The sequence below is a fragment of the Eschrichtius robustus genome, chromosome 13, assembly GCF_028021215.1.
Source record: "Eschrichtius robustus isolate mEscRob2 chromosome 13, mEscRob2.pri, whole genome shotgun sequence".
Classification (NCBI taxonomy): Eukaryota; Metazoa; Chordata; class Mammalia; order Artiodactyla; family Eschrichtiidae; genus Eschrichtius; species Eschrichtius robustus.
The window spans coordinates 68421255-68444442 of record NC_090836.1 but is presented as its reverse complement, the minus strand read 5'-3'; the positions used below and the strand labels follow the sequence as shown (position 1 = coordinate 68444442).

The window sequence follows — 23188 nt, the reverse complement described above, 5'->3', positions numbered from 1 at the left end:
TCATTAGAACTGGGGATAGAGCAATAAACAAAAGTGACCAAAATCCCTGCCTTCGTGGAGCTCACATTTTAATTGGGGAAACAAACAATAATAACATTCAAAAGTCTAACACACAGCATGTCAAAGAGGGATAACCACTAAGAACATAAAGAAAGCACAGATAGGATATGAGAATAGGATATGAGATGCGATGGGAAGGGATTGCAATTTTAAACTGGGTAGCCAGAAGAAAACTCCCTGAGAAGTGACAGTTGAGTAAAGACTTGAAAGAAGTGAGGACATGTGCCTTATGCATATCTGGGGACAAAGAATCCAGGAGAAAGGAACCGCAAGTGCAAAGGTACTGAGGTAGGTTTATTCCTAGAGTATTTGAGAAACAGTGAGGCAGCCGCTGTGACTGAAGCAGAACAAATGAGGAAAGTATTAACAGGAAATGAAGTCAGAGAGGTAGTGAGGAGACAGCTCACGTAAAACTACTTCAAAGTCCTCTTAAAACCTTAAGTTTTTAGTCTGAGTTATGTTGAGAGCTAGTGTGGACCTTTAAACAAAGAAGTTAATGAATCGCAACAATGCAAATAGAATTTACTTAAATATTTGAGCATCATGTAGGTTTTATGATCAGGTTTATTTAATTTGGGGTTTTGAGAGAGACGTGGGAGAAAGTGATGGACAGATGGGAGCTGTTTTAGGATGGCTGGTTAACAACAGAGATTCCTGTGGCTTTCTGAACAGCAGGAATCAATTCACTAGATTGACAGAAAGACTAGAGCTCAGTTAGGTGGTAGATGGGAGACAGATTGCCCATACAAGCCAAAGACAATCACTTTTGTTATATAAGTGTTAGTGTTTCTACAAATCAATACAGCATTTCTGAAAGGCAAGTTGGCAGTTCTTATAAAAAGTCTTAAAAATGGCAATCTTTCTAAAAACTCTTAAAGGTTGAGCATAGCCTCTAACTCAGTTGTTCCACTTTAAGGGCTATACACAAGGAAATATTTGTAAGAGCTCACAAATATTAAGCATCAAGGATGTTTACCACAGTATTGTTTATACTAGAGTTTAAAAGATTGTCCAAAAAAATCGGAATTATTCCATATTAAGGAGAAATGCAAAACCAAACACCATAGGAAAATGTCTAGTGATAGGAAATAATTCTCACAAAATATTGTTTAGATACATGTTGTAAATCAAATTGCACAATGTGATTTAATTTTTTAATAAATAATATACATTGGGCAAAAATATACATCTTGGCAAGATACACATTAAAATATTAACAGAATTTCTTAACACCATTTCTGAATGGTGAGCAAAGGAGAAATTACATTGAAGAGTCCAAAGGCTACATCCACAACCTTGAAATCTCTCCACAGTGGTGGATTAAAGGTGGGTGCAATTTGTTTAATACTTCTTCTACCGTCTTGTGATGGCTTTGAGTAACAGAAAAGAGTGAAAGTGATGCTTTGTCAGTTTATAGGCACAGGCCTTAAGAAATTCAGAACACTGTCTCTGGAACCTGTGAGGCGCCATGTAAGGTGGTCCACTACTCTGAGTCCGCCAAGCTAAAAATGCCACTTGCAAGCGTTCTGGACAACAGTCCTAGCTGAGTCCAGCCTTCCAGCAGTCCCAGGCATGAGAGTGAAGCCATTTTGGAGCCTCCAGACCAGCTCATTCACCACACAATTCTCTCTGAGTTGTCTCAATCAACAGTACTTGGAGCACAAAATCCCTAGCTGATCTCTACTCATATCTTTGATCCATAAAATCATGAGATATGGTGGTTATTTTTAGCCACTAGGTTTTAGGGTAAATATTTTTTACACAGCAATAGATACTTGGAACACTTGACATTAAGAATATTACAAAATTTTTCAAAAAAGAATTGTGCATGTAATTATATGAAAACACTCTCCTAGCCTGCAGTTGAAATCAGGTTCTTCTTGTGTGCTCTGAGAATCATTTGTATCAGCAGGACCAAAGTCTAATCCCTGACATTTTGTGCTTAGGAAATGTTTTCTGACTAGTAAATACATACTTACATAATTTTAGGCTTTGACTCCCATTATTAAGATCAGTGTTCTTAAAAAATAAGTAGCAAATCACACAATGCAATCCCAAAATGAACAAGAGAGCAAGAGAAATAGAGGACTCAGGAAAGAGAAAAAAACTGTATGTTACTGTTGCAATTCTGTTACTATCTTTTTCTTATTCCAAGAATGATATTCAAAGGTCAGTCCTTCAACAAATATTTATTGAACATATCCAACTTTCTTAATGCATTTCTTTTGGGGGGAAGAGAGTGTTAAAGATGGAAAGACAAGCCTAACAGAAATAGAAGTTATGTGCAAAGTTGAGACGTTAGACCACCAAGGACTGACTGCAAGTTATTTACCAGAGCAAAGCTTGCAGGGCTGGGGTGGGTGGGGGGTGGACGAGGGGTGAAAGAAGAGAAATAATAAGGAACAAAATGAGAGGGGGGGAGAAAAGGCAGATCGTGAAGTGTTAAGAAATTTGGATATTATTCTGGGAACACTGGGGGACTCAGGGAGTTGTAGCAGAGGAGATTTGTTCAGAATTGCATTTTAGAAAAAGCTCTTCAGTTGCAAACTGGAGCACTAAACTGAGAATCCCAACCCAGAGCAAGAAATCAGTTAGATGTTGGTGGTCTGATGCAGGTGAGCGGCAGTGGAAGATGAGACCAAGTTGGAGTTACACTCAGAATCAAAAGGCCTTGCTGATGGTTTGGATATAGGGACAGGGCAAGAGGGAGAAATCCAGGACAACTCCCAGGGTTTTGGCTTATAGATGAAAGACAACACAGAAAGAAGAGTAGATGTGAGTGAGGGCTAAGAGGAAGAACATTATGGCAGGTTCAGCTCTATAAATAAGAGCTCCTGCTGTATCTGGAAATCTGCCATTGTGCTCTCACTGCGGTTCTAGAAACACTACATTTAAGCAATATGGATTTTAGAGGTTGGTGGCCCATGCAGAGAGCTAAAGTCCAGGAAATAAATCAATTCAGTGGCACAGGGCCCTTGAGTCATATTACTCACAGCATCATGATGGGCACAGAAGCAATCTGTAAAGAAACCATTCTCTACACCTCTAAATCTATACTGTGAGCTATAAATAACTTGCATGGTGGTAGCAGAAAGAAAGTAGAAACAGTGAGATGTACACCAGTGAAAGAAAATCAATTTAATCTTTTGTGTTCACGAGATGGTACGATTACATTTTAAAATACTTGATTCAACGCAGACTACCTTTTGGTACTGGAAGCAAACCATTAATTCAAGCTGTGAGACACTGGTCTTATCCTACCCTCTTACCAGCACACTGCCTCTAACCTTAGAGAAACTCATAAATAACCTGCAGTTGAATTAGATTAAAAATGCTGTATTAATGAAGGCCTAAGATAAAACATAAGAAGAAAGGGCTCTGATCAACACAGAACAATGAGAGTTCTGGTTCTAATCTTAACTATCTAGTTGACACTGGGAAATTAAATATTCTATGATTAATATTTTCATTTATAAATTGAGCTCTTATGTTCTAAGTTTTCTTGAGTCTGGACTATCTACAGACCAGGATTTTAAAGATGGCCTTTATATTCATGAAGGATTATTCACAGAAAGGAAAGGAAAGGAAAAGAAAAATGTTTATTGAATGTTACTATAGGCCAGGAACTTGCTGCATTGTTCATACACATTTCACTTCATTTCAAGCTTTCTACAGGCCTGTGAGCAAACACATGTGCACTAGATTAGAGACTTGCCAGCGGCTACAGAGTAAGTGGCTAAACCAGGATTTAAACAGTCTTATTGGGATTCAGTATCACTTTTTACTACCCACATTGCTTTTCCAAGGAGAATAGTCACCTGTTGTTTTCTAATTAGAATGGACAGCAAAAGAGGAATTGGGAACTACTACTTTATGGGGCCAAAGGGCCCACAGTGCAGAGAATTACATGCAACAAGGGAAAATCAAATTTCCAGACAATAAGGTTTGTCAAGGGAGGGTTTAGGAACTCTTTTTCTTGTAAAGATCTACAAAAGCATGACATATTTTCACCTTTCTAGAGTGTATTAAATGAGATTCTTGCCAAGGGTAGGACAATTAAAATAAATGATATTTCAAAGACTGAACCAACTTTATATTATTAATCAATTTCTTAGTGTTTAGTCTTGTCAAAAATTATCACTAATATAATAATGAGCATAAACAGAGATTCTAAAAAGCAATTATACATATCTGAACTACTTCATGTATAGTAATCATATCTGAAAAAAAACACCAACTTGGTGTTCTTCCCACATTATAATGCTGTAAAGATGAAAATGTCTGATTCAATGGTTGCTATTTGACTTGGGATATTCATTTTCAGATGGAATAATAATTTGTAAACAGTTATTCATTTCAAAAAGAGAAAGCCTCATCAAGCCTAACATTTGACAAAAGGTTATTCCTTCCACAAACCAAATTCACATAGCTTACCTCTAAGCTCCTGCTTCTCAAATTATCAGTAAAAATCACCTACTTTAAACTAACGAAGACTTGCTCCAAATGAGAAAAAAAAATGCTGTTGCCAGGCAACAAAGATGACATCAAGACATTTTTCCTCTCTCACCAGATGAATACTTTCACAGTCTTACTAGCTGAACATTGCTGACATGACACTGTGTCTATATGACTGCTCTTCCCAATCACAACTTCTCATGCCAAACTATCTACAATTTCTTTCCCATGAATGAGAAAAAGAGATGAATTTATTTTTGACCATTCTGTTGAGAGAAACAAAATTCATCAGACAATAGTGATTCATTCATATTACTAAAGACCCTTTACATTCTACTATTTGAAAGCATCATAGGGTATATTCTGGACGAGCCAGTTCATGGGGCAGTGGCACTGCTTATCCAGTCTAACCCTGAGTTCCACAGTGTGTATTTCAAAAGTCTACTTCAATCCACCGTCTTTGAAAATGCAGGCCTATACTTTAACCAAACCCTACCAACACAGCCCGAATCTGATGGGCTCAGAAAATATTAAGTAAAACCCAGAAAGCAGGGAATGACAGTTGAAAAGTAAAACCTAGGAAGGCAGCATTTGATTGTATATAGAAATATTTTACTTCAAGATCTGCAACCAAAGGAATGTATGCTAGTGGCTACTGGCACCCAAACCACTGAGAACAGATTTTTGAATAATTAAAGATAGAGTCATCAAGATAAAGTCACCAAGAAGATACTTTCCTCGCTGTACTGTCAGCCATACAGAGCTTTTTATCCCTTAGCCCTAGGAAGCCATTTTGCAGGAAAACATACAGGATTTTGCATGGGGCACAAGCTAGGTATGTTGAAAATGGAAGAAAGTCACACATCTAGCACATAGGTGTAACATGCTTTAAAGCAAGGCAGAAATAACAAGAGTCATAAAACTCCCAATGTGGAATTCCAGGGATGAAGAGAATACCCTGTCACGGACTACACTCAGAACTACACACTGACAGATTGAAATTCCTCTTCAGTAAGTATATCAGTTCAGATGCCTGAAAGTGGAAAGTGTGAAAATGTAAGGGTAACCAAGGAAGAGGACAATCCAGAAAAAACTGTGGCTTAAACTTTGACACTCTACCTATCAAGTCTCAAATCACATTTAGTCTACCCAGGAGGAACGAGACAGTCCTATATTTGAGCCTGTATCATTTCTCATAGAGATCTCTGGTTAGGATAACTGTTATTAAACTATAATGAATGATTCCATTTTGTGGTTTTGATTCTTGTAAATAAAAAATATTGCTGCCTTTAAAAAATCCTGGGCTAATGGATCTTCTCCAGATACACCTAAGAATAAGGACTGAATTTGGTCAGCTTAACCAGTTTTTGTGGGTTAGAACTCTTATCCCAGTTGTCTATCCTCAGGAAGTATATCCTACCAAACAGTGCAAAAATAAGGATTATCAGGTCAAGTAGCCTTGACACATTTTAATAATATGGTATTAAGATGTGTATGCCTTTAGGATCAATGATTTTGATTTAAGAACCAACATGACTGAAGTTTGCTGGAGCCTGTGGGTCCATTTTAGTAAAATACAGAATTATCAGATTCTTCCTCAAAGGAGGAGCATTTAGGCTATATATAGAATATAATTACTTCAGAACTAGCAATTGCAACTGAAACTGCAGCAGTTCAATCAAACAGGGAGAGAAATGCTGTGATTACTTCCAGATATAAGAACTCAGCAAAGATGGCTCAAGGCAGATAAAGTAAGATCAATAACTTCATGGCCACCAATGTCTCAAACCATTAGGAGATTACCATTTTCTCATTGAAATCCCTCCTAGGGATTTTAAAAATTCTACGAAGAAGTTTACTCCTCCAGTAAAGTGATGGAAACAAAACAAACAACAAAATCACCCAGTGCTACTCAAGTTGGTGGTCATTACCTCATTGCAATTACTTCATCACTACAGGGGCGGGGGGGGGGGGCATCACTTAAAACACTTTAACATAAGGTTTATATCTTCTGATGGAAACCACACAGATTTGTTCTGCTAGCAGGTGGAAAGAATCATTGATTCTTTTGATCTAAACCCTTCACCAAGTTGTCCCTTATAAAAGCTACTGTGGAACTTGAGTATTCTAACTTTGCAGTGGTTATCTTTATTTAAGTGACTGATAGCAAGTAAAAGAATAAAGTGTTTCTACATAAAATTAAATAACATTACAAAGTGGGATGCCAAAATTTTGTTGCAGTCATTTCTAAACTAGTGCCATATCTTATAGTAAACAGGAAGGAAAGAGAGAAAAGGAAGGAAAAAGAAAGGGAAGAGAAGGGAAGGCCGGAAGGCAGGAAGGAAAGAAGGAAGGGAAAAAGGAAGGAGGAAACTTCAAAAAGGGATAAGGTCTACTATGTTTTCGGTTTTAGTACTTAGTTGTTTAATTTTTTTTTTTTTTTTTTTGTACTAGGTGAATCACTCAAAAGGAAAACAGTTCCTTCATAGGCATCTTAAATAAAAAAAAAAAAAAATTCTTGCAAAGGACACAATGCACTGCACTGACAGTTCTTTCTTTGTGCTGTTTGATTTCTGGAAAAGCTCATCTTAGTACTAAAAATGATCTATAACAGTACAGTGTTTTATCTGGTGATTGTACAACTGAGGGTAATGAAGTTCTGGCTGTTTATTTCTTTGTACACAAATTATCATATCTTAAGGGAACAATTATCTATTCTCTTAACTTCCCCTTTTCAAATTATGATTGTAGCACCTCTATTTCTTAACCCCTATTTTAAAAAATGAAAAATTCAGTCAATAATCCAGATGATTCCAATCATCTTATGGATAAATTACTATGAAGATAAAGCATCTGAGTAAATGATAATTTGTCTATTACCCAGAATTAGGAATCAAATATATACAACTCTCCTATATAAACTTAGCAAGACCAATTTCCTTCATGAGAGCATTAAATGTTTACATTATTACAATCCAAAACAAGGGGTTAATGCTTCAGTGGTGTTGAATAGAGACAATTCTTTATTAAAATGCCCCCACAAGGAGTTGATCTGTTCTCGGATTTTCCACAGATTAGCTCTCAATTTAGAATCTTAGGTATTATTTAAATCAGACATCAAAGAGTGTTGATAGTAACAGATCAAAAGAGGATGTTAGTCACTAGAAATCTGTTGTTGCTAATACAAATTTCACTTGGGTAACAAAAACAACATTGTAATATAAATGGATTAACTGCAGAGTGCCTTCTTATAGCCCAAGTCACAGGAACTTATCAATTTTCACTCATACATTTTAGTTACTTAACATACCCCTTACTAATTCCAAATTACACATCACAGTTTCTTAACAACTCATTTGTACACATATATTAATGTAATCAGAGAGCAAATTCATAAATTATGCATTGTATGGAAGGCTCATAAAAGTGTGTGATTATATAAAATAATATCAATTTCTAAGTCAATAACAAGTAACAGCAATCTTGTAGAAAACTTGAAATTTTAAATAAAGAAAAATATTCCTTTGGGCAAAGCTTAACCTTCCTTCAAATGTTATCAGGTTTTTGCTGATCTACCTCTTGGGGAAGTGCATGACCATCTATTTGATATGTAAAATATTAGGAAATTCATAAATGTGCTAGAAATATTAAATTTTTCTTTCTTTTTTCTAAGAGTTAATAATAACCCATAAAGTGCTTGCCTTTCCCCCCACTAATCTGATATCACCTTAAGAAAGGTGAACAGGCAAATATTAAACTTCAGTATCACTTTGCAATTATTTACCATAATATACAACTTTGCAAATACTGAATTGATTTCTTCTATGCAAATGAATAAAGATTCTAACTAAATTTTCTGTTAGTAGCAGACACCTGCACCACGTAGGATAAATTTCTTTTATAAAGGACAAAACCACTAACCTAGCTAGCTAGCTACCTACCTACCTACATACCTATCTCTATGTATGTATTTGTGTACTTCAGTTGGACACAATATCAAATGCTGTAAAATTAAACTTGGGGGATGGAAAGAATCTGTCATTATTAGTAGAAATCCACTCTGTTTTCCACAGTAATGAGCAGCCATTCAAAGCACACTGACATAATGTGTCTACTAATTCCTTCTGAACAATAGGTCAAAGAAAAGTTGCAAATTCACGGGGAACTCAGTACCCACCAGAGACCTCTTATGCTTGTTTCTCAGGCTTCAGTGAGCTTTTTTGTAAAGCTGGATGCACTAACTACATACATCTGCACAGGCTATTATGTGCAACGATATCAATAAGAAAAAGTAAAGGAATCATAATTTTATTTATTAATGTGTTGGTTGCCTTCAACAAGCTTTAGCATAGTCACCTTTAAGGGAGCCAGGGGTGGGGAACAGAACTCTTCTGCAAGCATTTGTGTAAGGTCACTGTGTATTGGAAACAAGTTGTATGTTGACCAGGAAAGGAAAACCACCTTGGAAAACCATCTTAAAGCTGATAAAATATTTTCCTCTTTATGCCCAGAAAAATAACTGTTAGAACTTTCTGGATGGATATTCCATGCAAATGGAAATCAAAAGAAAGCTGGAGTAGCTATACTCATATCAGATAAAATAGACTTTAAAATAAAGAATGTTACAAGAGACAAGGAAGGACACTACATAATGATCCAGGGATCAATCCAAGAAGAAGATATAACAGTTATAAATATATATGCACCCAACATAGGAGCACCTCAATACATAAGGCAACTGCTAACAGCTATAAAAGAGGAAATCGACAGTAACACAATAATAGTGGGGGACTTTAACACTTCACTTACACCAATGGACAGATCATCCCAAATGAAAATAAATAAGGAAACAGAAGCTTTAAATGACACAACAGACCAGATAGATTTAATTGATATATATAGGACATTCCATCCAAAAACAGCAGATTACACGTTCTTCTCAAGTGCGCACGGAACATTCTCCAGGATAGATCACATCTGGGTCACAAATCAAGCCTCAGTAAATTTAAGAAAATTGAAATCATATCAAGCATCTTTTCTGACCACAACGCTATGAGATTAGAAATGAATTACAGGGGAAAAAACGTAAAAAAGACAAACACATGGAGGCTAAACAATACGTTACTAAATAACCAAGAGATCACTGAAGAAATCAAAGAGGAAATCAAAAAATACCTAGAGACAAATGACAATGAAAACACGACGACCCAAAACCTATGGGATGCAGCAAAAGCGGTTCTAAGAGGGAAGTTTATAGCTATACAAGCCTACCTAAAGAAACAAGAAAAATCTCAAGTAAACAATCTAACCTCACACCTAAAGAAACTAGAGAAAGAAGAACAAACAAAACCCAAAGTTAGCAGAAGGAAAGAAATCATAAAGATCAGAGCAGAAATAAATGAAATAGAAACAAAGAAAACAATAGCAAAGATCAGTAAAACTAAAAGTTGGTTCTTTGAGAAGATAAACAAAATTGATAAGCCATTAGCCAGACTCATCAAGAAAAAGAGGGAGAGGACTCAAATCAATAAAATCAGAAATGAAAAAGGAGAAGTTACAACAGACACCGCAGAAATACAAAGCATCCTAAGAACTTTCTGGATGAATAGGGGATTCATCAAGTCTATAAACACTCTTCCTTGCGAGGCAATAATTCTTCACTTGTTTTTTTATGTATTTTACACATACATACGCTCTTTCTCCAAATTGAATCTTATCTTTTTTTATTTCCCAAATAGTTACAAATCTGAATTTAGATAAGAAATTTCTCCCTTAGCAGATCAAATTACAGAGAATAGAAACTTTCTTTCTGATTTGCATCTTATTTAAAGCACATGTATTCTGCTCTGATCGTTCATTTTATATTTCATATTATAATGAATATAGAAAACACATTTTCCAAAAGAGCAATATCCAAGAAAATATAAAAGTATAATTTATCAGAATCAAAGAGTTCTAAAATATTAAACACTGAACTTCAGTTTTAGTCTCTCACTTGATCTTCTAGATCTTAAAATCAGACCTAATTTTTGCTAGAATTTTTAAAATCAGACCTAATTTTTGCTAGAAATTTTATTAATTTTTTAATCCAAATTTGATGCCCTGCCCAAAATGCTCAGAAGATGGAAATTCTGAAAATACTAACAAATAATTGTTGATCTAATTAGTTGAACTGAGGAGGACTGAACTGAAATATATACATAGGAAGGCTGTAAAGGCTCTGATAACTCATAGCTACTTTCAGTGGGCCAAACGGAAGAGCCAACAAAATCACTACATTCGGTGACAAGGAAAACAGATTCCAGGTAAACTACTTACTTTCACATATGTACACAATCATTCCTCAAAAGAAGCAGCAGAAAGTCTTTTTTTATCTGTACCAAAGTTTTATTCTATCCACTTAATATGACAAGCTGTTTCCCAAGGATCAATTAGTGGGAGGAAAATAGAGAATAAATAAGTAAATAAATAAATTACATATATAATGATAAGCGTTTTGGTGAAAAATACATTTGTCTGTTGAGTGCTAGGCAGAAGAGATTTGATGTTATTGATCATAAGAAAAGAGCCAGAGAACCACAGGAAATCCTATAAAAGAAACGGTGCTTTAAAAAAGTACTCCTGCAGCAGTGTGCAGGGTTATAGGAAAGCAGGGAGCACAGAGATGAGTGAGGAGGATAATTTAAATCAGATGACAGTGTGGATGCTGCAGCTCAGAGGCAATGGGAGTACTGAAGATGGGGTGAATCCAAAGGGAAATCTGAGATTTAGTGACTCACTGGATATATGAAGCAAAGAGGATGAGAAGCAAAAGTGGTCTTCAGGGCTTTATACCCAGGGACCAAGAGAATGGTAGCATCAATGTCATTTAAGAAGACTTTTTAACAAAAAGATAATCAAAGAATTGCTTATTTCTATCGAAACCAGAACCACCTGATTTCTGAGTTTGTGCCTGATGGTCATAATTCAGAATTTCCTCCTATCCTTGCAGTGCCTCTGAGCATGTCTGCAATATTTATGTACATGTTTGGAAAATGCTCACCAGTTTGCCACCAATGGTCTAGGACAGGTACTCTGAAGACCTTTTTGGACCATTCCAGGGTCTCCACGTCACATCGTTCTCCAGCCACAAATAATGTTTTGAACCTGAATATTAGAGAGAGAGAGTGAATTCAAATTATTCCTTGAAAATAAACTGAAATAATTTCATCTACCTTCTTTTAAACACTGTAGAATCTAATCACATTAATTCTGTCAGAGGAAAACACTGTAGAATGGTTGTAGAATGGTTAGAGGCATTATTTGTTTGGATGCGATATAACTAAATGCATAGCACAGCACTGGAGAGATGCTTCAAAAGCAGAATTCACAGCTACAGCTTCTCAGTTCTGAGAAGAGCAACTGAGTTGATCTTTGTAATATATCTGTCATATTCACCTAATAATCAAAAATGAAAAACCTTTTTCCTCCTTGACATTATCTCTGCTAATTTTAGCTCCAAATTTGATTGCTGTATTCTACTTAAGTCTATACACGAAAGTACACTCTAGAGTATCAGCTAAGGCAACAAATATGCTCATAAATATGATGCACTTGCTCCTTCTCATGAATTACTTTGGTAAAGATTATTATGATTTCAACACATATTTCCCCTATTCCAAGGACATATTTAGGAAAGATAAGTGATTTGAAAAGAAATGCCATTGTGGCCTTCCAGGTTAAAAAGCCTCCTATCAAAAGGAATATATGATTACTAAGAGATGAAGAATCCTTTGCAGGGAACATCATGCCACAGTGTAGAAAGGATGAAACAGGAAAAATAGAATTGAGTTGACACTATTGGTGGTTCATTGAGAGAATGACTATTTTTTTCTTCTATTCTCAATGCCCCCATGGCCTGTCGTCTGTCAAAGAGTCTGTCATACAGAGTGAAGTAAGTCAGAAAGAGAAAAACAAATACCATATGCTAACACATACATGTGGAATCTAAAAAAAAATAGGGTCTGAAGAACCTAGGGGCAGGACAGGAATAAAGACGCAGGCATAGAGAATGGACCTGATGACATGGGGAGGGGGAAGGGTAAGCTGAGACGAAGTGAGAGTGGCATGGACATATATACACTACCAAATGTAAAACAGATAGCTAGTGGGAAGCAGCCGCATGGCACAGGGAGATCAGCTCGGTGCCTTGTGTCCACCTAGAGGGGTGGGATGGGGAGGGTGGGAGGGAGATGCAAAAGTGAGGGGATATGGGGATATATGTATACGTATAGCTGATTTACTTTGTTATACAGCAGCAACTAACACAACAATGTAAAGCAATTATACTCCAATAAAGATGTTAAAAACAAAACAAAACAAAAAACAAAGAATGTGTGTATAAGAGTTAATTCATTATCATCAAAATAAAAACCAAAAAAATAAAAAAATTTTAAAAAACTAATCAAATAAAAACCTGCCTACCCATCCTGAACAATATAGTATAGCCACAGAAGATTTTTTACCCTTCCCTTAACTTACATCATTTCATGAAGATCTGATGAAGATTCAAATATTCTCACTCTGTGCTCCAACAACATGCATTTCCTGCCTCTGCTACAAACATATATCTCATTCTATAATTGTTTGCTTCTTGCCTATTTCTCACAGTGTACTGTGAGCTCCTTAGGATCATTCATCTTTATGACCTCGATATCAATCAAAATGCCTGGGATTTTTAGGTACTTAAACTTTAAGCAAACTACATATATATTTTCAATTCAAGCTAAAATGTAATCAAATATGTATTCATTTATAACTTGCTTGAAATTAAAATTTGGATTATCAATTATGACCTCATCAGACAGAAATGTTACAGCAGGATGAAATAAATAGTAACACATTAAGCTATTAAAAGTAAGTTAAAGTATAACAAAAACTAGTGTAAAGTTTTAAAGTTTAAAATGATGTTGATACATCTATGATTTTAGATGGTATGTAAAAATAAGACAAAATAAAAATATAAACGCCATATTGTTGATAATCTTATGACTGAAAAATATGAACATATTTTAATTGTATCTTATTCAAACTATTAGCTTCCTGATTTTTTTTAAACTTCTGTGATTAAGAATATTATGCATTTCTAGGGTAAACGAGGAACAAGTGATGCCATTTGGAGACGCAGGCCTGGGCCTTGTCATGAAGGAGCTTATAGAGTTTTCTAAGGAATTTGGATTTCTCCATGAAGGTGGTGAGAAGCTAATTAAAGCCAATTAAAGATTTTAAGCAGGAGAGTGGCACAGTGAGATTTTTGCTTTAGGAAGATGCCACTGGCAGGAGTGGGGAGGACAAAAGGAAGGTCAGGACAGGAGCCCAGGGGCCCTGGCTTTGGGAGGCTGCTGCCATCACAGAGATGGTGAGACCTGAACCCAGGCAGCCCCCGGGGACCCCCGGGGAAAAAAAGTGGAGGTGGAGACGGGGGATTATCTAGGAGGTCTGAGCAACGGGACTTATTACTACTGACAATTCCTGTTTCCTTGAAAAGCCTTTTAGGAATACGTTGTATGTCACTGGAAGAAGAAAAACCAATACATAAACGAACCAAAATTGGAAAAAAAAAACAAACAAACAAACCAAAAACCCAAACTTTCAAATACCTGACCTTAAATAAAAGTAAAATTAAAGAAAACATGATTAGGAGGAAAACACGGCTATCCATGACAAACTGTAGAAGCAAAAAAGACTGAATGAAAATGTCCACTATTCCTTGCTTTTGTGCTGCCTCAAACTGTACTAAACAGACACCTTTAACGACTGATCATTGATACATGCTTCACACTTTATCAATAGATTAACTTTAAAATATCATATTGCTGTTGTATAATATCACAGGAAATTTGAGGAACAGAAAGAACACACACATATGTACATATTGGGATTTTTGTTGTATTTTTGCCATTTATGACTACAAGGGGTTTCAAGCATGGTTTTCTTACTAACCAACAGAGGAGCTATTCTTTGTATTTCATTGAAGGTGTAATCATTTTCTGGAGCATATTGTACCTTTTCCACCTTCTTTCTTTGTAATAGCACAGGTATAACAGAATTTATTAGTCCCCAAATATAGAAAGGTATGATATTCAATAAAGAATAGTAAAAGTGGTGTCTGCCTTCTCTGCAAGTCAGAAAAAATCCCCCCATTTCCATTAAAATCACTTTACTATTTACCAAAAGCAGAGGAAAATTTTGGGGCTCATTGGTAATTTAGAAAAACATCAAATAGTATAGATGATCCCCTTTCCCTAAATACACTAGAAACTATCACTCTACTTTTGTATTAAAGTTCCTAAAACTGCCCTAAAGTTATTATTTTTCTCAATTACAGACTTCAAATTGTATAATATTAATGAGTATAAACACATTATAAACAAAGATAAAATTCAGGAATAAGACATGACTGACAATTTAAAATCTTTTAATAAATATTTAATCCAATATTATTTAACTCCTAATTCCTCACAATAAACAAAACCATGATATGTAATTTTATATTTTTATAACCAAATGATTACTTAAAAACTCTTAGTATAAATCTATAATTGAAAGATAAATTATAAGATAATTTAAAGATAAACTCATGCCTAAGAGCAAGAGTTGTATTCTTATTTTTAAAAAAACATTTAGCCCTTTAGGCTTGCAAAAAGGGAACTGAAACATTTTTCAACAGTGAAATTTCTCATTAATGACCTTGCCATTATTTTATTAATATTACAAACAGATAAATGCCCCATATTAAAAAATTCAAAAATATATTTTTGTTTACAAATTCATTTCATAAAAGTGAATGGGGAGTTAGTGTTTAATGCGGACAGAGTTTCAGTTTAGGAGGTGAAATATTTGGGAGATGGATGATGGAGAGAGTTGCACAACAATGTGAATGTACTTAGTGTCACTGAACTGTACAGTTAAATATGGTTTAAATAGTATGTTTTATATTATGTGACTTTTACCACAATAAAAAAAAATTTTTTTAAGTGAAAATTAGCCATTTTTCACAGTAATTTGGACTCTCTGGAGAGTAAATTTACCCCTATTAATTATATATGTCCTGTCTCTGCACTGTACAATATGGTAGCTTCTAGCCACCTCTGGCTATTTAAAATTTAAATTAGTTAAAATTGAAAAAAATTAAAAATATCAATTTCTTCATAGTATTAACCTTTTGTCAAGAGTTCATTAGTGACATGTGGCTGGTACCTACTATACTGGAGACATCAGTTTTACTGGATAATGCTTCCCTAGATTGTTATATACTAATTCAATATATGGGAGATGCTCTGATAATGGTAACCCATGGGAAGATGAATCTACTTCCAGAGGAATAATACTAAAAGGATAAACAAAATGACAATATACAATACCCAGAGTAGAAAAAAGGGGGAGAGAGATTAATGGGAATGAGACCTATACCTCTTTCCTCAATTCTATATAAAATTGAGTATAATTCAAGACTCAAATTAAGTTGAAAATTAAGCAAAAAGGGAAACAGAAAAATGGTAATGTTGTTAAATTAATTTTATTCCAAAATACACAGGAAGCTGCATAGTAATGGATAAAAAGCCAAAGATAGATTATGGTGAAGAATTCTGAGGTAATAAAGTAGGGGCAGAGGAAAACTAAAATGAATATTTCTTTCCAGGTCCATAAACCACCAAACAAGAGAATATTACTCTTCACTTGTGCCAACAGAAGTTAAATAAAAATAGTTTAGTTCAGTGATGCCTCATCAACTCTAGTTCACACAACAGAACATCATTATTTTTTTCCATCAGTGTCCCTGTGGTTATCTCCATCTTTCCTTCATTCTGTTTTCTTCTATTACTCCCCACTAGAAAATTCAAATTACCTTTTGAAAAAACTCTCCACCATTTTGTTACAGTTATTTATTGCATTTATTTTGGCTTCTGTTTAAACATAATATCCAATTATAATTAGTATAGTAACAACTATATAAATTCAACAACATATTTCATCAGTTTTTGCTGCTGCTTTTTCATATCCCATACCATTCCCCTGTGTGCATTTTTCCTGTCAAGAAAGTCTCTGTGTTTTAAGTTCTCTTAGCTTTGTCCATATGCACATTTTTCTATTTTGCCCTCAGTCTTCAATAAAAATGTTTTGTTTAACAACTCTCCCTCAGAACTTTGCAGATCTTTCACTATTGTCATCTAGCATCTATTGGCATCAGTTTGGATTTTCCTCTTTGGTGCTCTGTTGATTCCTCTGGCAGTTCTTTGGATTTTATCTATAGCCTCAGTTCATGTTTTGCAATTTTCAAATGACCTGTCCAATGAGAATTTACTTATATTTAACCTTCTTAGTACTTTGATGGCACTTTCCAACTAGGATCCACATCTTTCTTCAATTCAGTAACATATTCAATTATTGGCTCTTCAACTGTCATTTTTTTTAACAATTCTTCCATTTTCTTCTGAAATTCTTACTAGATACATTTGTAGTTTCCTATTCTTCCCTCCAAGTCTCTTTAACTGTTCTTTCAGATTTTTTTACTTTGTCTCTCTGTTTTACATGTTGGGTAGTTTCCTCAATAATATCCTGTAATTTTTAACAGTCTTTCCTTGTGCCCATATATTTGTTTCATTTATTTAGTTAACACTATCCATTGTACTTTTTAATTTTTTCATACCCAAGTTTAATAATTTTACATAAGAGTTATTAGTTTATGACTCTGATTATCCTTAACATACTTATTTTCAAGTTAGATTTGGCTATATTACAAAAATTATCTCAATTGGAATGAATCCATGTTCTGTTGATTTTATTAGCATTAGAGTTCTTCGTGTGTTTGGAATTTTATTTCCCACACTCTTTTCAAAATAGAAGTTCTTTGTTTTTGTTTTTATCTCCTTCTCTCTCTCTCCTATGCTCACCTTCTCTGTTCAATAGGTTTGTGAGTGATATAAGTACCCTCTAGAGGTCCAATGCCATAATGATGATTCAAAATTATTAATCCACAGTGATACTCAGGATATCACAGATCCTATTCTAGGATGACAGATGGGCAGTTTGGTTCAGTCTCTGGTTGCTTTGTCTCAGTCAGATCCCTAGACCAAAGCTTGCTATACGTCATAGTCCCAGAAAACAACTGAGAGTCATTATTATCAGCCTCCTTTCCTGAGTGGGGAGGAACACCCCAGCCCATCCTCAATCACTGAGCAAGCTCTGACTCCATGACCTAAGCAGGGTAATACTGAGTCCCTTTACTCTGCCAATGCATGCTTGTACACCTAGCAAGCCTCTGGCGTCAGCCACCCTTACCGCTTTGCAAACCTAATCCATTTCCAGTCCACAGAAAAGTTTATTTTTCAGCTCAGCTCTGATGCTCTGCTTTTTGTTTTTCATATTATCTCTCATTGCTGTGTAATGGGAAAAGAAAGGCTGCATCAAAGTACAAGGTACTGTGTTATCTTGAGTGGAAATCCCAGCACAGAATTTTTTCTAACTTTACTAAAGTTGAAGTAGAAGATCATGGGAAAATAAATCACTATGATGTGACAGAAAACAGCAGTGAATTAGAAAGCAGAAGATGATAATTACAGCTAAGGCAGTCTATGTTATGAACAGTTCCAAGTGCTTTGCATGGATTATGTACCTTTTATTTTCATTATATTCTTGTACTATTACTGCTCTTATAGTCCACAAAAAAAAGAAAGAAAGAAAGAAAGAAAGAAAGAAAAGAACAGAGAGGCTACATAACTTTCTCAAGGTCACACAGCCAGTAAATGGTAGGTTTGAACCCAGGGAGTCTAACTCCAGAGTCAGAATCTAAATTACCATACCATACTGCCTAGTCCCAGCTTTGCCCCAGAGTAGCTTTGTAATCCTGGGAATGTTATTTCACCTCTTTGTACCAAAGTTTTCTCTACTGTGAAATGAAATCATTACACTAGATGATTTCTCATCTATTTTTCCAAACTCTAGTTGTCTGATAAAATGAACTTACAGTTCTGGTTAGTTACCTATTTCAGAGTACCCTCTTAAATTGGGGGGGACATCTTTAAATTTATTTTAAAACAATCTTTAATGAGCTATGTAACATTTTAAAAAGAAAACTTCATCACTTAAAATGTTCTATAGAAGGAGAGATAAGCAAACTGCAAATCAATCACGAGCCTGCAACTACAATATCAAGTGAATGTCCATTCAGTAAGTTAGTATGAAATGTCTTGAATGTAAATATGAACTTAAAAGTATAGCTGTATGAGAAGACTTGGGTTCTCTAACTTGGGTTCTCTCTTGTCTCTAACCCAAACAACTTTTCTTGGACCTTGGTTGCCTAGTGAGATAGTTGGATTTTGGAGGTCCCTTCTAACATTCTCTTTAGTCCACAAGTGAGAATCTATCAAAGTAGATCAGTGAAGGTATTATTTGTATAGACTACAAATATATGAAAAGGAAAAGCTGCACTTATGCCATGAATGACAAGAATCCCTGGGTCAAGTTAGTTTCCTAATTTACCTTTCATAGGAAGAGTATGTCCACGGAATTTAGTTAGGAGTGTGGGCTCTAGTCAGATCGCCTGAGTTAGTTTCTTCCTAAAGAGTTACTTAAACTCTCTGGCCCTAATTTCACCCATCTGTAAAATGAGAGTAATCACAATTCCTACTTATTGTTATAACCAAATGAGATAACAAACTTTAACTGCTTATGCCTAGCACATAGTAGGTGATCAGCAAGTGTTTGCATTTATTAATAGTAGTCATTTGAATAATTGAGGCTGTTTATAGAGTCTGCATTTCTAAATATCTATTAAAAACATAGGTTCACATCATCATGAATAACTTAGATGCCTAAAGACAAAGGGGCATGATTGGGGGAACTTATTGCAATTTCTCTTACCCTAAAATCTCGTACTCCATGTCTATACCTATTAGTTTGAAAGAGTGATGTTTTAATAGGTATTCATTCGGTATTGTTTGATGCTTTATATTTCAGGCAAATCAGAAATGGTTCTTGCCTTTACAGTAAAGGATATCATCTAAAACCCATGTATAAACGGGAAAAGATGATGCAGCAAACAAGAGACCTTAGCTTGCTGGTCACACATCTACATGCCCTGTAATCAGGATGCATTTGTCAGAAAAGAGACACTGCAAGAACAACAGTCACTGTTTCTTCAAAACCCCTGGAATTGTCTTAAGACGTGGAGACTATACATAGCCTCAGATGTTTTTACCAAAATCTATGTTTCTATGCTTTTGACTGAAATGGAGACAACTAAGTTGAAATGTAGTGAATAGAAATATAACAGAAGATTCATTTTATGAACACATTGTATGCTCATTTTATGAACATTTTACGTAAATCCGGATCCATTTTTTCTTAAAACAAAAAAAAACAGAGGAAAAAGAAACAAATAAACAAAACCACTGACCCTGCCCAAATTGAAATCTTCTTGCTTATATCTGCAATTGCTGTATGATACCTGTTTTAAACCCTTCTTGGGCCATAGCAGCATAAAATTCATAACATCTGGCATTTAATTTAAAAAATTCAAACTGACTTAATTCAAACCCACTTTTGACTTGAAGAAACTACAAAATCCTTTTAGTTCATGATAGCAGTGACCTATTTCAAAAAGGTTCAATAAGATTTGATGTTGGAAACTGCCTTGAAGACACAAATTGCTATAATTATCTTTGAATATACATATCATTAAACTAAAATGAATGGCAGTAAACCAGCACAAAAATACCTAAACTATTCAGAGCACATTATTACAAAACAATAGAAAAATAGTTTCCTTCACTCTTTCAACATAGGTAATTTGGACTATAGTTTCCACGTTTTATCTCTATAAGTGAAATCAAATAATATTTCCCTCTATTTAGACTATTAGTCTGTTTTCAAAAGACAGATGTTATATATATATGTGTGTGTGTATATATATGCATACACATATATGTATGTGTGTGTGTGTATATATATATATATATACACACACACACACACACATACTCATTGTAAGTTACACTTAGCATTTTACTTTAAGGAAAATATATAAGCTGAGTAGTTTATAAAAGAGAACTATTTTGATAAAATTTGAACAGAAATAAACAGGATATGGTATTAAATATATTCACAGTATAGTTAAATTTCCAACTATTTCAAAGATTTGTTTAGAACAGTCATTCTTAACATTCAGAACCTTTGGCTCTTTCCATAGTGGTACTGCAGTGATAGAAAAAATATATAATGTTCAGTTATTCATTCTGATTGCAGTTTTTAATGTAATTTGCCCTGTGCATCCTGAGTTCACCTTGTCAGAGAGTACTGCTTCCCCAAGGCTGCCCCAGGGTCCTGTTGACGGATTGCTCTAATTGCAGTTGGCGCTGTAAACAAGGCAGCTACTCCATGCTCCGCGAGCACACGAAAATAAGCGCCAGCATCTGGTGTTCCCACAGGCTTCCCCTACAAGGAGATTGATTTAAAATGTCACTGGGTAAAATGTCTCATATTTCATTGACTGTTCAATACTTACACATTCAACACAGCAATATTAACAAAATGGGGTTTTCAACATTAAAACTATTTATCTTAGTTTTAAAATATTCCCATGTTCCATCATAAATAAAACAAACCAAATGCCCAGGCATCAGAGGGTCCATTTGCTCCAATACTGCATCCTAAAAGCTTTTCAAATTGCACTTTTCCTTTCATAAGTTTTGAAAGATAAAGGACTGGAAATATATATATATCACATTCAAATTAATAACATAAAACAGTCTTGTATTTTCCAAGCAATTAAATACATTGTTTTGTCTGGCAGATTATATGAGAAATGTGGTTGCTATGAATTTCTAACATTAAACTTTTTTTCATGATCGCTATTAAAAGTGGCAATAGCAATTCTCAAAATATATGAGAAGACAGAAAAATCTGGAATCACAGTGATTTCTGAGCAATGACCTTTTCAATTAAATGTCTCACTCCAAGAAAAGCAATTTCTAAGAATTTTTTTTAAAAATCCAATAAGATATCTCAAAATATGTAGGTTTTCCACAGCCTCAAAATGACATTATGCATGTTCAAAGGATAATCCATTCATAAAAATTTAACAATTTTTATAGACTATACAGTTCAAAATGACACAAAGCATTTTTTAACTGATGTTCCTGCAAAGTGGAAAATGAGCATGGCATAAATAAATCAGTAATTCTGCAAAAATTCAAAGTGCCCCATAAAATCTATGTTGGCCCAACCATATCCCCTCATTCCTCAATACATTCTCATCACTGGTACTTCTTCCTTTGTTTCTAAAGTCAGGTGACTGGACTGTTAATATATATATAATATATATTTCACAGTCAAATCCTTTTGGAAGAGGTTGGGGTAAACAGGTTTCCTATTTTGGACCATTTCTTGAGACTAAAAAGTGTTAAAGTACATCAGGAAATTCTAAGAGATGAGTGACTCTATGTAATATTTCCTAAACTTTGTCCATATCCCCCATCTGAGCATCCCATGGACCTTGTATTCTGGAAAACACACTTGGGAAACACTGAACTATGGTAAGAAAAGGAAAGGAGAGGAGAGGAGAGGAGAGGGGAGGGGAGGGGAGGAGAGGGGAGGGGAGGGGAGGGGAGGGGAGGGGAAGGGAGGAGAGGAGAGGAGAGGAGAGGAGAGGGAGGAAGGAAGGAAAGAAAAAATTTACTAGAAGTCAACTCAGAGGTCTCCCCAAATAGAGAATAATAAAGGAGTGGATGACAATATGAGGCCAACCATAGCCGTTTAATAATTTTGATTCACTATCCACTTCTAATTGGATCTTTGCTAGAGCACTATTTAGTTTTTACATTTATTTTTTTAATAGTTACCCTTAATATTCTTTAATGTAGTTATATTTTCCTTTTTTTTTTACTACCTCTTTGTTATATTCTGTTGCTTCTTCTCGTGCTCTTTTAATACCAAAGAAGATATTTGTTGCAACTAGAAATTCATTTTTATTATCACAACTATTCCAAAACATCTGATTTCAATTTATTTCATTACTATCCCATACAGGTCAACACATTGACATAGTATAAAAAGCTGCCAGATACAGTCTGGCAACTCATGTATGTAATTTAACTCACAAATTTTGAAGCCTTGAGCTTATCAGCATTAACTGTATTATTTCTAACCAAGGGAGGTAAACATTTGACTTTTATTTCTTCAAATCTGTCTTAGGCACTGATCACCTTGTGCAGTAGATTGTGACTTTGGAAACTTGACCTCACCCACGTAAAAATGATTTGTCAACTGACCTTATGCAGTTGACTTGCCCTGTCAATGCTGCCATTTTCTTGCCTGCTAAATAAGAATAAATCACTTTTCCAGTATGATTCCGATAAGCTAAAAGCACTGAGGTAATATTTTAAGATGGTTTGACCTGTACTGAAGAATGATATTTTATAGCCAATTAGAGTTGAATTCCACTGCAGTGCCAGCGTCATGGGACAATGATAATATACTCACTAAAGAATGCTATTAGTGTCATAATGAAAATGCTATACCATAATGACTACCTACATGGAGGACACAATTTGATGTATTTTACAGTGCCTTCAAATTAATTGTATCTAATGATAATGAAACAATAGTTAATTAGAAATAATAGCTAATAACTGCA

General features: G+C 34.9%; 1 protein-coding gene across 1 annotated transcript in view; it reads right to left on the bottom strand.

Moving 5' to 3' along the window:
• Positions 1-23188, bottom strand: part of ACSS3 (acyl-CoA synthetase short chain family member 3) — a 149365-nt gene that overhangs the window by 34033 nt on the left and 92144 nt on the right. The window contains exons 8-9 of the mRNA XM_068560206.1: positions 20837-20988; positions 11558-11661 (exon numbers count right to left, since the gene is read on the bottom strand). Coding sequence (XP_068416307.1) covers positions 11558-11661; positions 20837-20988 — 256 coding nt within the window. The remainder of the gene's footprint in view (positions 1-11557; positions 11662-20836; positions 20989-23188) is intronic.